Consider the following 18,467-nt stretch of genomic DNA (forward strand, 5'->3'; position numbering starts at 1 on the left):
TTCCTATGATCTTCTATGTAGAAGAACCCCATACAGTATTATAGACACTATGTCCTGGGGTTTCCTATGATCTTCTATGTAGAAGAACCCCTTACAGTATTATAGACACTATGTCCTGGGGTTTCCTATGATCTTCTATGTAGAAGAACCCCATACAGTATTATAGACACTATGTCCTGGGGTTTCCTATGATCTTCTATGTAGAAGAACCCCTTACAGTATTATAGACACTATGTCCTGGGGTTTCCTATGATCTTCTATGTAGAAGAACCCCTTACAGTATTATAGACACTATGTCCTGGGGTTTCCTATGATCTTCTATGTAGAAGAACCCCTTACAGTATTATAGACACTATGTCCTGGGGTTTCCTATGATCTCTATGTAGAAGAACCCCTTACAGTATTATAGATACTATGTCCTGGGGTTTCCTATGATCTTCTATGTAGAAGAACCCCTTACAGTATTATAGACACTATCTCCTGGGGTTTCCTATGGTCTTCTATGTAGAAGAACCCCTTACAGTATTATAGACACTATGTCCTGGGGTTTCCTATGATCTTCTATGTAGAAGAACCCCTTACAGTATTATAGACACTATGTCCTGGGGTTTCCTATGATCTCTGTGTAGAAGAACCCTTTACAGTATTATAGACACTATGTCCTGGGGTTTCCTATGATCTTCTATGTAGAAGAACCCCTTACAGTATTATAGACACTATGTCCTGGGGTTTCCTATGGTCTTCTATGTAGAAGAACCCCTTACAGTATTATAGACACTATGTCCTGGGGTTTCCTATGATCTTCTATGTAGAAGAACCCCATACAGTATTATAGACACTATGTCCTGGGGTTTCCTATGATCTTCTATGTAGAAGAACCCCTTACAGTATTATAGACACTATGTCCTGGGGTTTCCTAAGATCTTCTATGTAGAAGAACCCCTTACAGTATTATAGACACTATGACCTGGGGTTTCCTATGATCTTCTATGTAGAAGAACCCTTACCTTCTTAATGACTCTTGTGTAGCTTGTGAGCGTTATAGAACATGTCATAGAACATGTTACATGTATGTGTTTGTTTTCTTAAGGACTCTTGTGTAGCTTGTGAGCGTTATAGAACATGTTACATGTATGTGTTTGTGAGAGTCTCAGCTTTTTATAGATGGCTTTTAATAGTTGTAGCTCAAACCATTTGGACTCTACATAAGTTTTTGTAAAAAGACCCGGCCCGGGCCCCTTTGGAATCTGTCCTTGTCTCACAAACACTGTTTTAGCTCAGTCCCCTTTAATCACACAGACTAATGGTTTGTACCGACGGATGCAGAAGAAATAGAAGAATCCAATGGTACAACAAGAAGTCTGTAGCTCAAACACACAGTGTTTAAAAGGGGTTAGAAGTGCAAATCTCGCCTGCATCGCGGTGGGACTCATTGAGTTAAGAGCCGAGCTGTAGCATTTTAAATGAACTGTAGACAATGGAGTGACTTCTGACTGAGACAGATAGGCCTATACAACGAGTTACAGTAATATACTGTAGACGTGAGGAAATAGAAGCATGTATAACTTTCTCCAGATCAGTGACTGAAACAAATGACTTGACTTTAGCTATATTTCTTAAATGATAAAAGCAGGACTGGACAACCTTCTTGACATTACATTTACGTCAACAATCTTATCCATATCGAATTACAGTAGTGAGTGTATACATTTTCATACTGGTCACCCATGGGACTCAAACCCACAACCCAAGGATAATGCCCTACCAACTGAGCCACACGGGACATGTAGCTCAAAGTTCAGATCAGGTTCAACGAAGACACCAAGGGTTCTGTCAATCAGCTTTACATTGGTGGATATAGGACCAAGGCTATTTTCAATCTGGGTTCTATCAAGGTGGGGGATAAAAAAAATAAGGATTTCTTATCATTGAGCTGGAGAAAGTTGTCAGACATCCAACATTCAATGTCAGCTAGACACCACCCATGCTCACCGAGAAACGTCTGCAACTCAAATATGACCTAAACCAATCGAGGGCAACGCCGGAGATTCCCACCCACCTCTCCCGCCGGTCGACAAGAATGTTATCAAACTGAGTTCCAAAAGAACCACGATAGATCATTCACCGGATTCAGCAGTCAACAGAAGGTCATTACTAACGTTCAATAAAGACGTTTCCGTGCTGTGAAGTGAGCGGGGGCCAACTGGAATTTAGCAAATAAGTTGTACATACTCAAATGAGCCACCAATTGCTTAAAAACTACTTTTTCTAAAATCTTGGATACAAAGGAAGTTTAGAGATAAGACTATGATTACTCAGTGAGGAAGGGTCTAGATTGGGCTTTCTAAGGAGAGGTTGAACCAGACCAGTTTCAAATAGTCTGGAAAGTAGCCAGAGGTCAGGGAGCTATTTACAATAGACATAATGTAACAGTATGCATAACATATTTTAGTAGTCTAGTAGGGACCACATCCAAGAACAACACACACAATTGTCTTAAACAGAATTTTCTCAGAGATCAGGGTAGAGAAGTAGTTCACTCTTGCATCCTTAACCTCAACATTGTAATTTCTCATCAATCCTTCATTATCTCATAGAATACTTAAAGTTGTCAGGTCTTCCATTTGCTTCCAGCCTTTCTAAATTCCCTTTTTAAAGCACGAGTGTGATCATTTAAGGTGAGACTCTGGCAGATGATTTAAAGTGAGACTCTGGCAGATTATTTAAAGTGAGACTCTGGCAGATTATTTAAAGTGAGACTCTGGCAGATTATTTAAAGTGAGACTCTGGCAGATTATTTTAAGTGAGACTGGCAGATGATTTAAGGTGAGACTCTGGCAGATTATTTAAAGTGAGACTCTGGCAGATTATTTAAAGTGAGACTCTGGCAGATTATTTAAAGTGAGACTGGCAGATGATTTAAAGTGAGACTCTGGCAGATTATTTAAAGTGAGACTCTGGCAGATTATTTAAAGTGAGACTCTGGCAGATTATTTAAAGTGAGACTCTGGCAGATTATTTAAAGTGAGACTCTGGCAGAAAACATTTTAAAAAGCATTTCAAATTACAATACTGAGATGGTCAGAGACACACACATCAATAGTTTCCAAGTCGTCAATATTCAGACGATAGGACAGTACCAAATCAACAGTATGGCCTTGGTTGTGTGTAGGCCCTGTGGCATTTAGAGAACAGAAATCCCTGGTTTTAAAGTAACTGTCCAGTGTTTCCAGACGTCTATGAAATATGACCTATAATTAATTACAATATGAGTGAAATTGTTTTCCTTCCAAAAAATGGTAATTAACTATGTTAAAAATCATATTTGGTCTGAGCGTACTCCAACAACAGAATAAATATCAATGTAGTCTCAAGAGCATTTCGTACTATATTCTATGTAAATCTGACACTCCATTTAGTATGATATTATGTATGATGAATACGTTTCGTATTGTATGTATTAATCCATCATCATATTCGTTTCATATGTTACGAATTACAACCCCACCTCTTTAAGGAATACCTAGGATAGGATAAAGTAATCCTTCTAACCCCCCCCCCCCCTTAAAAGATTTAGATGCACTATTGTAAAGTGGTTGTTCCACTGGATATCATAAGGTAAATGCACCAATTTGTAAGTCGCTCTGGATAAGAGCGTCTGCTAAATGACTTAAATGTAAATGTAATGTTAGGAATTGCAATTCATACAATAGGTTACGAATTTGCAAAAACGTATGATATGTTACGAATTCCAATTTGTTGTGGCTATTGTTAGCTAGGTGGCTAGGTGACTGATGCTATCATTAGCTATCTCTAGGGGTTAGGGTTAAGCTTAGAAGTTAGGTTAGGGTTAGGGGAAAGGTTAGCTAAAAGGGTTAAGGTTAGGGTTAGGGGAAGGGTTAGCTAACAAAATAGTTGCTAATTAGCTAAAATTGTCCGTGATGAGATTTGAACATGTAAACTTTGGGTTGCTAGACGTTCGCGTTATACGCCTACCCAACCACCCTCCTTTCATTTTTGCCTTAAGTAACCTTCTATCTTATAGACCCCTTTCTGTGTTTGCAAACATTGCCGATCGAGGGTGATGCTAGCAAGTTGGTGGCAGAACAAGGGGGAGTTCCTATAGAACGCCAGCCAAAAAGCCTCTATTTACGTGTTGCTTGTGAGGTCATTTCTCACTACCTTTGGATTATAATTGGATTTTAAGGTTTGTATGAATGTCCTACTTAATATAATGTTTGTTTTCCTCATTGCAAATCAACTGCATTAAAAAACACTTCAACTTCAACCAGTAAAATGGCTTTGAGAAAGTGACGCCTCACAAGTCCTCAACTGGCAGCTTCCTTAAATAGTAGCTGCAAAACACCAATGTCAACAGTGAAGAGGCGATTCTGGGATGCTGGCCTTCTAGGCAGAGTTGCAAAGAAAAAGCCATATCTCAGATAGGCCAGTAAAAAGAAAAGATTAAGATGGGCAAAATAACACAGACACAGGACAGAGGAACTCTGCCTAGAAGGCCAGAATCCCGGAGTTGCCTCTTCACTGTTGACAATGAGACTGGTGTTTTGCTGGTACTATTTAATGAAGCTGCCAGTTGAGGACTTGTGAGGCGTCTGTTTCTCAAACTAGACACTCTAATGTACTTGTCCTCTTGCTCAGTTGTGCAGAGGAGGAGTGGGCCTCCCACTCCTCTTTCTAATCTGGTTAGAGCCAGTTTGCTCTGTTCTGTGAAGGGAGTAGTAGCCTAGTGGCAAAATAAAACTCAATATCAATCAAATTGATTATTAAAGTCATTTTTACATCAGCCAATGTCACAAAGTGCTATACAGAAACCCAGCCTAAAATCCAAACAGCAAGCAATGCAGATGTAGAAGCACGGTGGCTAGGAAAAACTCCCTGGAAAGGCAGGAACCTAGGAAAAACCCTAGAGAGGAACCAGGCTGGGGTGGCCAGTCCTCTTCTGGCTGTGCCAGGTGGAGATTATAACAGTACATGGCCAAGATGTTCAAACATTCATAGATGACCAGCAGGGTCAATAATAATAATAATCACAATATGATTTCAATATGATTTAGAGTCCCTTCAGAAAGTATTCACACCCCTTGACTTTTTCCACATGTTGTTGTGTTACAGCCTGAATTTATAATAGATTAAATTGAGATGTTGTTTCACTGGCCTACACACAATATGTTTGCAAATTAATTAAAAATGAAAAGCTGAAATGTCTTGAGTCAATAAGTATTCAACCCTTTGTTATGACAAACATAAATAAGTTCAGGAGTAAAAATTTGCTTAACAAGTCACATAATAAGTTACATGGACTTACTCTGTGTGCAATAATAGGGTTTAACATGATTTTTTTTATGACTACCTCATCTCTGTACCTCACACATACAATTATCTGTAAGGTCCCTCAGTTGAGCAGTGAATTTCAAGCACAGATTCAAACACAAAGACTAGGGAGGTTTCCAGTGCTTTGCAAAGAAGGGGACCTATTTGTAGATGGGTAAAAAAAAATAAAAGCAGACATTGAATATCCCTTTGAGAATGCTGAAGTTATTAATTACACTTTGGATGGTGTATCAATACACCCAGTTACTACAAAGATACAGACGTCCTTCCTAACTCAGTTGACAGAGAGGAAGGAAACAGCTCAGGGATTTCACCATGAGGCCACTGGTGACTATAAAACAGTTGCAGAGTTTAATGGCTGTGATAGGAGAAAACTGAGGATGGTTCAACTACATTGTAGTTACTCCACAATACTAACCTAATTGACAGAGTGAAAATAAGGAAGCCTGTACAGAATAAAATATTCCAAAACATGCATCCTGTTTGCAACAAGGCATTGAAGTTAAACAGCAAAAAATGTGGCAAAGCAAATAACTTCTTGTCCTGAATACAACATGTTATGTTTGGAACAAATCCTATATAACACATCACGTCTCCATACTTTCAAGCATAGTGGTGGCTGCATCATGTTATGAGTATGCTTGTAATTGTTAAGGACTGAGGAGTTTTTCAGGATAAAAAAGAAACTGCATGGCGCTAACCACAGTCAAAATCCTAGAGGAAAACCTGGTTCATTCTGCTTTCCCCCAGACACTGGGAGATTACTTTCAGCAGGACAATAACCTATAACACAAGGCCAAATCTACACTGGAGTTGCTTACCAAGAAGACAGAGAATGTTCCTGAGTGGCTAAGTCACAGTTTTAACCTAAATCTACTTGAAAATATATGGCAAGACCTGATAATCATTGTCGATCAATTATAAACAACCAATTAGCCAGAGGTTGAAGATTTCTAAAAAGAATAATGGGTAAATGTTGCACAATCCGGGTGTGGAAAGCTCTTAGAGACTTACCCAGGACATCTCACAGCTGTAATCACTGCCAAAGGTGCTTCTACAACATATTGACTCAGGGGGTCATGTACACATTGATAAAGAGGACATTGTGCAGAGTCCTTTTGAGAGCCACAGACACAGATTCACAGTCACAGAGTCACAGAGCTATAGTCACAGAGCCACAGTCACAGAGTTACAGTCACAGAGCCACAGTCATAGTCACAGATTCACAGTCACAGAGCCATAGTCACAGAGCCACAGTCACAGAGTTACAGTCACAGAGCCACAGTCAGATTCACAGTCACAGAGCCACAGTCACAGTGCCACAGTAGCAGAGCCACAGTCACAGTCGCAGTGAATACTTATGTAAAATAGATATTTATATATTTCATTTTAAATACATCTGCAAAATTTGTAGACTGGTGATTTTTTGTTGTTGATGTAATCCTTTTTGAATTCAGGCTGTAACACAACAAATGTGGAATAAGTCAAGGGGTATGAATGCTGTCTGAAGGCACTGTAGGTCCTAAAGCCAATCCAAGTGTCAGCGTGTGTGTGCGCATGTCTGCTTGACTGGCCGTTACCCGTTAGGCCGTTACCCAATTCCGCAGAGCGCTTGGAAAGGACAGTGTTCTCAGATCTATGCGATATCAAGCTTGGTGAAGTGCCAAAGGAAAATCTGAGGGGAATGTATTTGTTTTGAGATGGGTCTGTTTTTTTGCTGGCCCAGCCAAATGTCTCCTGCCTGCCTTATCGGCTGTTCCATCCCTCGTCCGCTCCTTTCCTGCCAACGCGCCATTCGCCTCCCTCCCTGCCTCACTCAAGGCTTGGGGGATACCCAGTCAGTTTAGTGGCCACAAGCCAAACTCAGGATATAAACGCTGGGAAGACCTTGAACAAATATTTGTGAAATGCTGGGGGCAGAGTATGGAATGATGATAGGCCTATAACAGGGTTGCTGACAGGGCATGGCAGATGTAAAGTGTAAAGGGTCCTATTGATCCAAAGTGGTGTCTGCCAAATGTGCTTCTACAAAGTATTGGCTCAGGGGTGTGAATACTTATGTAAATGAGATGTTTCTGTATTTCATTTTCAATCAATTTGCAAACATTTATATACATTTTTTTCACTTTGTTATTATGGGGTATTGTGTGTAGATGGGTGAGAAAAACGATATATTTAATCCATTTTGAATTCAGGCTGTAACACAACAAAATGTGGAATAAGTCAAAGGTGTGAATACTTTCTGAAGGCACTATACCTGTCCTTTAAATATTTGGTTTCATTGTCAACCAGACACAATTCAATATTACTTTATTCAACCTTAAAATTAGTAACACATAGATTGGTATGGGGGCTTTATTGGTATGGGAAACATATGTTAACATTGCCAAAGCAAGTGAAATAGATGATAAACAAAAGTGTAATAAACAATAAAAATGTATAGTAAACATTACACTCACAGAAGTTCCAAAAGAATAAAGACATTTCAAATGTCATATTATGTATATATATATACAGTGTTGTAATGATGTTCAAATAGTTAAACTACAAAAGGGAAAATAAATAAACATAAATATAGCTCTCCCTCTGTCTCTCTCTCTCTCTCTCTCTGAGTCAAGAAGTGAGGAGATTGCTCTGACGTCATAAAAATTAATTCCCTGTGAATCAGGACACTTTTATTTAGAGTAGTTGAAACGCTAGCCTAGGGCCAAAACATGTGAGACTTTGCTTCAGTAAATGGATGTAGACCGTCTGGAATGTAACCTAGTCTGAGGGTGGTAATACGTCTGCATCCTTCCCTTCATCGGTGCCAGCTTCTGGGCGCTTCTGGGAATATGACGCCCTGAGCGTCATGACAGGAGCCATGTGACCAGTTCTAAAAAACAACACTTGACAAAAGACATGAAGCTCATTACAATAAAGAAATGTGAATGAAATCATTCTGTAGGCTGAAGCTACACTGAGCTAGTCTACAATAATAGGCTTTTTTATTACTGAGTTGCAATTTTTGTACATGCTTTACTGTTGAATAATAATAAATTGTACAATTACTGTATGTACTATATCCCTACATGTTAAAGTAAAGTAATCACCTCTATATGGAGATAGGTCCCAGAATGAGATTCATTCAGCTGAAGTTCCTTCAACTCTCTCTCTGTCTGTGTGTCTGTCAGATTGGCCGTCTGGTGATTGGCCACAATGGCCTCCTGTCCACCCCTGCTGTGTCCTGCATCATCAGGAAGATCAAGGCCATTGGTGGAATCATCCTGACAGCCAGTCACAACCCAGGAGGCCCCGGAGGAGACTTTGGGGTCAAATTCAACGTGGCCAATGGAGGTGAGGCGATTATTTGACTGATTGCTGTCAATATGCCAGCTGTCAGTAAGTTAAAGGATTGATGGATGTCTTCCTGCCTAGGTAATTTTTCTTGCCCCAGATACTTCTGCTTGCTCTTCTTGGCTTTAGGTTGTAATTGAGCACTTTGAGATATATGCATTTGTTAAAGGTGCTATACAAATACAAGATTGGTGATTTATTAACTGAGGTGAGGGAGTTGGCACCATAGTCCTTTCAATAGCCCCAGCAGCTATCCATGTTTTCTTTAAAAAAGGAAGACTCACATATTCCCGGAGTGCCATCATGGACCGGCCTTCCTCCCAAGTCCCCAGAGCTTTGCTGTGGAATCAAATCAAATCAAAGTTTATTTGTCACGTGCACAGAATACAACAGCTGTAGAACTTTCAGTGAAATGCTTAAAATCTCAGTCATCTTCCAGTCATATGCATAGATCAAAGTGGTGTTGCTCTCCTCATCTCACACCAGTTATCTCTGTGGCCCTGTGACTTTGGCTCTGTGACTGTAACTCTGTGACTGTGGCTCTGTGACTGTGGCTCTGTGACTCTGTGACTCTGTGACTGTGGCTCTGTGACTGTGGCTCTGTGACTCTGTGACTATGGCTCTGTGACCGTGATTGTGGCTCTGTGACTGTGGCTCTGTGACTGTGGCTCTGTGACTCTGTGACTATGGCTCTGTGACTGTGGCTCTGTGACTCTGTGACTATGGCTCTGTGACTGTGACTCTGTGATTGTGGCTCTGTGACCGTGACTGTGGCTCTGTGACTGTGGCTCTGTGACTCTGTGACTGTGGCTCTGTGACTGTGGCTCTGTGACTCTGTGCCTATGGCTCTGTGACTGTGACTCTGTGATTGTGGCTCTGTGACTGTGGCTCTGTGACTCTGTGACTGTGGCTCTGTGACTGTGGCTCTGTGACTCTGTGACTGTGGCTCTGTGACTGTGGCTCTGTGACTCTGTGACTATGGCTCTGTGACTGTGGCTCTGTGACTCTGTGATTGTGGCTCTGTGACTGTGGCTCTGTGACTCTGTGACTGTGGCTCTGTGACTGTGGCTCTGTGACTCTGTGACTGTGGCTCTGTGACTGTGGCTCTGTGACTCTGTGCCTATGGCTCTGTGACTGTGACTCTGTGATTGTGAATTTTTTCACTTTGTCTTTTGAAAGGACTCTACACTTTGTCTTCTTTATCAATGTCTACATGAACCCAGTAGCTTCTACATGATCCCAGTAGCTTCTTACAATATCACACATTGTATAGCATATTATGCATTGCTAATACACTGTATTGCTAATACACTACATTAATATGGAGTTGGTCCCCCCGTTGCTGCTATAACAGCCTCCGCTCTTCTGGGAAGGCTTTCCACTAGATGTTGGAACATTGCTGCAGGGACTTGCTTCCATTCAGCCACAAGAGCATTAGTGAGGTCAGGGACTGATGTTGGGCAATTAGGCCTAGCTCAGTCAGCATTCCAATTCATCCCAAAGGTGTTCGATGGGGTTGAGGTCCACACCGATCGCGACAAACCATTTCTGTATGGACCTCGCTTTGTGCATGGGGGCATTGTCATGCTGAAACAGGAAATGGCCTTCCTTAAAATGTTGCCACAAAGTTGGAAGCACAGAATCGTCTAGAATATCATTGTATGCTGTAGCGTTAAGGTTTCCCTTCACTGGAACTAACGGGCCATGCCAGAACCATGAAAAACAGCCCCAGACCATTATTCCTCCTCCACCAAACTTTTCAGTTGGCACAATGCATTGGGGCAGGTAGTGTTCTCCTGGCATCCGCCAAACCCAAATTCGTCCGTCGGATTGCCAGATGGTGAAGCATGATTCATCACTCCAGAGAACGCTTTTCCACTGCTATAGAGTCCAATGGCAGCGAGTTTTCCACCACTCCAGCTGACGCTTCCTATTGCGCATGGTGATCTTAGGCTTGTGTGCGGCTGCTCGGCCATAGAAACCCATTTCATGAAGCTCCTGACGAACAGTTCTTGTGCTGATGTTGCTTCCAGAGGCAGTTTGGATCTTGGTAGTGAGTGTTGCAACCGAGGACAGACTATTTTTACGTTCTACGCACTTCAGCAGTCGGCGGTCCCGTTCTCTGAGCTCGTGTGGCCTACCACTTTGCGGCTGAGCCGTTGTTGCTCCTAGACATTTCCAGTTCACAATAACAGCACTTACAGTTGACCGGGGCAGCTCTAGCAGGGCAGAAATTTGATGAACTGACAAGTTGGAAAGGTGACATCCAATGATGGTGCCACGTTGAAAGTCACAGAGCAATTCAGTAAGGCCATTCTACTGCCAATGTTTGTCTATGGAGATTGCATGGCTGTGTGCTCAATTTTATACACCTGTCAGCAACGGGTGTGGTTGAAATAGCTGAATCCACTAATTTGAAGGGGTGTCCTGTCCATATACTTTTGTATGTATAGTATATATAATATGACTTCTAAGTAATATGACTTCTCAATATAGAGAAAAATGTTATTTAACTTCTTATGAATACTCAACGGTAGTGCCTTATTTCTAACACACACCATAGACATCTATCACTCTTGATAAGCAGGTATAACAACAACAATAGACCAGCAATAGGCCACTTCATTTGAAAACAATGGTTTCCATGGTAACTGTGTCCTCTGCCCCCGATAGGCCCGTCTCCGGACACAGTGATGGAGAAGATTGCCCAGGTGAGCAGGACCCTGGAGGAGTACACCATCTGTCCTGACCTCCGCATTGACCTGGCCAGACTGGGACGCCACGACTTTGACCTGGAGAACAAGTTCAAACCCTTCAGAGGTACTGGACACACTCACACAGAGCACACACACAGAGCACACACACAGAGCACACACACACGCCTTGCTACACTCATTCTCACCACACATACACTCTGTTCTTGCATGCAAAGTAGCATATGTACTATTGGGTGGATATACACACTAGACTCCTCTCCTGTCCTGTGTGTTGGTAGTTGAGATAGTGGACTCAGTGGATGTCTACCTCAACATGCTGAGAACCATCTTTGACTTCAGCGCCATCAAGAGCCTTCTGACAGGACCTGAACAGCTGAAGATACGCGTAGACGCCATGAATGGAGGTAAGACAACACTCGCAAAGACCAAATTGGTAACAGTATTGTATCAGTACTGCTGTACTGTATGTTCATGGTGTTCTATTCTATTCTATTTTATTATTTTCTATTCTATTTTATGATTTTCTATTCTATTTTATGATTTTCTATTCTATTGTCAGTGATGGGTCCGTATGTGCGGCGTATTCTGTGTGATGAGCTGGGGGCTCCTGCCAACGCTGCCGTCAACTGTGTCCCCCTGGAGGACTTTGGGGGCCGGCCTCCAGAGCCCAGCCTCACATATGCAGCCCCATTGGTCGATGCCATGAAGGGTGGAGACTTTGGTTTCGGAGCTGCGCTCGATGCAGACGGGGTGAGACAGCTGAAACTGAGAGGAGGAGAGAAACAGTGGATGTAATAATGCAAAGCACTAGAATACACATTCTGGAGAGCTGATGAGCATGTTTGAGGAGCATGTTTGAATCTGCTAAAATGGGCAGGGTTTACACTTTTGGGACTATTCCTTTGGTTCCATGACAGCAAGCCAAATCAAGCACTGGACCTATGTGGACCCAGGTCTGCTATGTAATGGGAACTTGGAATTGCCATGTTTTTGTCTGTATTTATATGCTGGTCAATAACAGGATGTTAAGCAATGGAACTAGCTAATATCTGTGACAAAACAAACGTCACATTTTTTCCACAACATTTTCACATAGTAATTTCTAGCAGCGCCATGCTCACGCACATTAGCCTAACTCAATTACCTAGCCTAGCATCAGGAGAATTATGTTACTGTATTGCGTCCTATTGGAGCCCTCCCCCAGTGCTCACAGTGATGCATGTTAGTAGGAAGTAGGTGTCCCATACATTTGATTTGATCGTGACAGATGTAATTAAAACAACAGTTTATCAACTGGTAGGGATGAGAGTAACAACGATATTCATCTTTAACATACTTTCTTTATTGGAGGATTAGATGATGTTTTTAATCAATGATGTATTGATTAGGTCTTCATGGATTGTTGTATCGTTGAAGAGGGTATGTATTGGTGTGTGTATTCACAGGACCGGTATATGATCTTGGGTGAGAATGGTTTCTTTGTGAACCCGTCAGACTCCTTGGCTGTCATGGCTGCAAACCTCTCCTGCATCCCCTACTTCAGACAGCTGGGGCTTAGGGGCTTCGCTAGGAGTATGGCAACCAGCACTGCCCTAGACAGGTAGGACACGCACAGACACCACTGTCCCTTTACGCTGTGACCTTTTTGTCTTTGGGTTCAAAGGGAAAAATATCGTCAGGTGTGGATGGCTGCTGGGGGAAATGCTCCACAGGACTTTATCATTTTATCAACTACCATATTTCTCATCAACACCTAACCCTGCACCCCCTGCTCATCACCCTCACCCCCTCTCTCTCTCTCTCTCTCTCTCTCTCTCTCTATTTTCTCCCCCTCCCCCCCACTCTTACGAACCCAATCCACAAATACCTGACCTGGTCCATTCTTATTCGTCTCTCTCTGTCTCTCTCGCTCTCTTTGCTCTCTTTCTCCCTCTCTCGCTCTCTTTCTCCCTCTCTCTTTCTCCCTCCCTCTACCTCTCTATTTCCTCCCTCTCTCCCTGACTCTTGCGACCCCAATCCACAAATACCTGCCCTGGTCAATTCTCTGAAGAGATTGGATGCCTCAGAGTGGAGAATCACCCTCTATGAATAGCGTTGTGAACTCCACACCACACACACACACACACACACACACACACACACACACACACACACACACACACACACACACACACACACACACACACACACCACACACACACACACACACACACACACACACACACACCTCAAATTTATACATCTGTGTTTTATGTCTCTGTTTGATCGATTTTGTAAACACATAGAACAGTTGTACACACACAAACACACACAGTCGTACACACGCGCACACAAATACACACACACATAGCAGTGTTAATTTCGGCAGATATTTTAGATTTCGTTTTAGTCTTTATGACTAAAATACGTTTTAGTCTTTGTCACATTCTGTCATTTCATCCTTCTTAGTTTTAGTTGTCGACTAAAACTCTGGACAATTTTAGTCTAGTTTTAGTCAGTCATTTTGTCATATATTTATTTTCTCCATGAAATAATTGATATTTACCTTCCATCATGTGCACATTAAGATAGCCTTGTTCAACTAGACCTGCTATCACCTCATATAGCTGGAACACTACTATTGTACCAGAAAGGCCACAAATCCTCGGCTGCAGGTTAAACAATTTAGGCATATGCTCTTTTCTCCCCGTCATAACCTTGAGATGAGGGTAAATAACATTGATTCCCTTTAAAAGGGGAGAATCTGAGCTTTCAACAATGCCAGAAATATTACTGTACTCCTAATATTCAGCAAGTAGAATTACAAAAAACAACTGCACTCGCATTTGGGAAATGTGAGATGAATAACTGCACATGGGATGTGATCAAAGCTATCTTAGGTTAGCTCCAGTTGAAGTGGGCTGCACATCAGTTCAAAAGAGACTGAAGTGACAGCCCGAGAGCTGTGTGGGAGAGCCGGGCAGATCAGGGCCTCGTTTCCCAGTTACGATGTACCTTAAGCATTACGATGATCGTACCAGTTACGATGTAACTTAAGCATTACGATGATCGTACCAGTTACGATGCCTAGCCGGTCGTACCAGCGATGTACGCCATGATCGTACCAGTTACGATGTACCTTAAGCATTACGATGATCGTACCAGTTACGATGTAACTTAAGCATTACGATGATCGTACCAGTTGTGACGTACCAGTTGCGATGTAACTCGACCCCCCCCCCCCCCCAAAGGTCAGGGCGTGACAGTACCTCCCCCCCCCCCCCCAAAGGTCAGGGCGTGACAGTACCTCTCCCCCCCCAAAGGTCAGGGCGTGACAGTACCTCCCTCCCACCCAAAGGTCAGGGCGTGACAGTACCTCCCCCCCCAAAGGTCAGGGCGTGACAGTACCTCCCCCCCCCCCAAAGGTCAGGGCGTGACAGTACCTCCCCCCCCCCAAAGGTCAGGGCGTGACAGTACCTCCCCCCCCCCCAAAGGTCAGGGCGTGACAGTACCTCCCTCCCCCCCAAAGGTCAGGGCGTGACAGTACCTCCCCCCCCCAAAGGTCAGGGCGTGACAGTACCTCCCCCCCCCCAAAGGTCAGGGCGTGACAGTACCTCTCCCCCCCCAAAGGTCAGGGCGTGACAGTACCTCCCCCCCCCCCCCCAAAGGTCAGGGCGTGACAGTACCTCCCCCCCAAAGGTCAGGGCGTGACAGTACCTCCCCCCCAAAGGTCAGGGCGTGACAGTACCTCTCCCCCCCCAAAGGTCAGGGCGTGACAGCACCTCTCCCCCCCCAAAGGTCAGGGCGTGACAGTACCTCCCCCCCAAAGGTCAGGGCGTGACAGTACCTCCCCCCCAAAGGTCAGGGCGTGACAGTACCTCCCCCCCAAAGGTCAGGGCGTGACAGTACCTCCCCCCCCAAAGGTCAGGGCGTGACAGTACCTCCCCCCCCCCCCAAAGGTCAGGGCATGACAGTACCTCCCCCCCAAAGGTCAGGGCGTGACAGTACCTCCCCCCCAAAGGTCAGGGCGTGACAGTACCTCCCCCCCAAAGGTCAGGGCGTGACAGTACCTCCCCCCCAAAGGTCAGGGTGTGACAGTACCTCCCCCCCAAAGGTCAGGGCGTGACAGTACCTCCCCCCCCCCCCCCAAAGGTCAGGGTGTGACAGTACCTCCCCCCCCAAAGGTCAGGGTGTGACAGTACTTCCCCCCCAAAGATCAGGGCGTGACAGTACCTCCCCCCCCCCAAAGGTCAGGGCGTGACAGTACCTCCCCCACCAAAGGTCAGGGCGTGACAGTACCTCTCCCCCCCAAAAAAATCAGGCCGTGACAGTACCTCCCCCCCAAAGGTCAGGGCGTGACAGTACCTCTCCCCCCCCAAAGGTCAGGGCGTGACAGTACCTCCCCCCCCAAAGGTCAGGGCGTGACAGTACTTCCCCCCAAAGGTCAGGGCGTGACAGTACCTCTCCCCCCCAAAGGTCAGGGCGTGACAGTACCTCCCCCCCCCAAAGGTCAGGGCGTGACAGTACCTCCCCCCCCCAAAGGTCAGGGCGTGACAGTACCTCTCCCCCCCAAAAAAATCAGGGCGTGACAGTACCTCCCCCCCAAAGGTCAGGGCGTGACAGTACTTCCCCCCAAAGATCAGGGCGTGACAGTACCTCCCCCCCCCAAAGGTCAGGGCGTGACAGTACCTCCCCCACCAAAGGTCAGGGCGTGACAGTACCTCTCCCCCCCAAAAAAATCAGGCCGTGACAGTACCTCCCCCCCAAAGGTCAGGGCGTGACAGTACCTCTCCCCCCCAAAGGTCAGGGCGTGACAGTACCTCTCCCCCCCCAAAGGTCAGGGCGTGACAGTACCTCCCCCCCCAAAGGTCAGGGCGTGACAGTACTTCCCCCCAAAGGTCAGGGCGTGACAGTACCTCTCCCCCCCAAAGGTCAGGGCGTGACAGTACCTCCCCCCCCCAAAGGTCAGGGCGTGACAGTACCTCCCCCCCCCAAAGGTCAGGGCGTGACAGTACCTCCCCCCCCCAAAAGGATCAGGGCGTGACAGTACCTCTCCCCCCAAAAAAGGTCAGGGCGTGACAGTACCTCCCCCCCAAAGGTCAGGGCGTGACAGTACCTCTCCCCCCAAAGGTCAGGGCGTGACAGTACCCCCCCCCCCCCCCCCAAAGGTCAGGGCGTGACAGTACCTCCCCCCCAAAGGTCAGGGCGTGACAGTCAACTAAAATGAAAACTCATTTGTCACAGGTATGGTCTTTTTCATGGCATCTCGACTTGTTATCGTCATTAGGTTTTGTCAGGAAAAATAGGTTGTTGACAGATACTTTTTGTCATAGTTATGTACGAAATGAACGCTGACACACACACAGAGTATTCATTGCTTATAAACACGGCCCAGGGGACCACACACTGGGACCTAACCAAAAAGGCTGTTCCGGAGCAGAGCAGTGGCGTGAAAGGTGTGATCACGAGGTCAGTCATGTACATTAACATTGTGTGTGTGTGTGGGTGTGTCACCCTGGCCTCTGACCCTCTCTCCTCCTGTGAGGGTTGGTGGACTCAGTGGGGGTCCTGTTAGCGCTGGCAGCCATGGAGGAAATGAGATCACTCCCCAGCCCATCTCTCAGGGTGCTGAGGCCGGCCGCTGGCGCTAACCCTGGGTGGACATGTGAGGTTGAGGTGATGTCACATCATTAATGGCCCGTCTTGGAGCTGGTCACACACACACATGTACGCTGGCACGAACACACACACGAACACATGCACATACACACTTGCATCACACAGCTCGTTACCTGGGGCTATGTCTTATGCTGTAGAAACGGCCACACTGATAGCATTGCCTCAGTTTCCTTTGACTGCATGTCCTGTTCCAACACATACTCACACATGAAAGGTGATTGTCACGAGTCCCACTGCCCGTGGTGAGTGGTGGGGTGCTGTAGAATTGTATAATGGTCTCAGCCCAGAAGTAATCTTTTTAGGAGTGTGAGAGAAACCCTGTGTGTGTGTGTGTGTGTGTGTGTGTGTGTGTGTGTGTGTGTGTGTGTGTGTGTGTGTGTGTGTGTTTGCGTGCGTGCGTGCGTGCGTGCGTGCGTGTGTGTGCGTGCTTGCGTGCGTGTGCGTGCGTGTGTGTCTGTGCGTACGTGCGTGTGTGAAGGAAGTTAGAGGATGTGTTTTGTGGAGCAGGAAGCTTAGGTTTGACCATGGCAGGGCAAGCATCCGACAGAGAGGCGCTAAGTCTCTCACCCCGGCTGGCCAGCATTTCAGGGACGTGTGTGTGTGTGTGTGTGTGTGTGTGTGTGTGTGTGTGTGTGTGTGTGTGTGTGTGTGTGTGTGTGTGTGTGTGTGTGTGTGTGTGTGTGTGTGTGTGTGTGTGTGTGTGTGTGTGTGTGTGTGTGTGTGTGTGTGTGTGTGTGTGTGCATACGCAAGCGAGGGAAGCCCTATGTTGTTCCAGTGAGGGAAGGGAAGGTGGGAGAGGAAACATCTGCCTCTCCTTTGGCTACTCCAGGGATGGGAGGATGGGAGTAGAGAGGGAGCAAGAAGAGGGGAGGAGAGAGGGAGCAGGTAGAGGGGAGGAGAGAGGGAGGAGGAAGAGGAGTGGAGAGAGGGAGGAGGAAGAGGGGAGGAGAGAGGGAGGAGGAAGAGGAGTGGAGAGACGGAGGAGGAAGATGGAGGAGAGAGGGAGGAGGAAGAGGAGTGGAGAGAGGGAGGAGGAAGAGGGGAGGAGAGAGGGAGCAGGAAGAGGGGAGGAGAGAGCGAGGAGGAGGATGGAGGAGAGAGGGAGGAGGAGGATGGAGGAGAGAGGAGACACACACACACGTCTCAAGCAACACTTGTCTGCCAGCGTCCCTACTTTCTGGCAAAGACCGCTGGGAAAGAGACAGATTTCATTGTGAAGAAAGATGGAGGGAGGCAGAGAGAGGAAGGAGAGAGAGAGAGAGAGAGAGAGAGAGAGAGAAGTAGTGCTCATCCAAGTGTTTATTTCTAACATGTCTCTTTATATTGGGGAGAGATTTAATGAGCAGAGAAATGTCAGCCATTAATCATTTGATTGACATTTGGACATGAGCATACTTAGAGCC

At 45.5% G+C, this 18,467-nt stretch overlaps 1 protein-coding gene across 1 annotated transcript in view; it reads left to right on the top strand.

Annotated features, from left to right (window-relative positions):
* Nucleotides 1-18,467, top strand: part of LOC106580555 (phosphoglucomutase-like protein 5) — a 42,006-nt gene that overhangs the window by 1,761 nt on the left and 21,778 nt on the right. The window contains exons 2-6 of the mRNA XM_014161740.3: nt 8,526-8,688; nt 11,362-11,508; nt 11,684-11,809; nt 11,965-12,155; nt 12,851-13,005. Of these exons, the coding sequence (XP_014017215.1) occupies nt 8,526-8,688; nt 11,362-11,508; nt 11,684-11,809; nt 11,965-12,155; nt 12,851-13,005 (782 nt within the window). The remainder of the gene's footprint in view (nt 1-8,525; nt 8,689-11,361; nt 11,509-11,683; nt 11,810-11,964; nt 12,156-12,850; nt 13,006-18,467) is intronic.

This window comes from Salmo salar, chromosome 20 (assembly GCF_965601325.2).
Source record: "Salmo salar chromosome 20, fSalSal1, whole genome shotgun sequence".
Classification (NCBI taxonomy): Eukaryota; Metazoa; Chordata; class Actinopteri; order Salmoniformes; family Salmonidae; genus Salmo; species Salmo salar.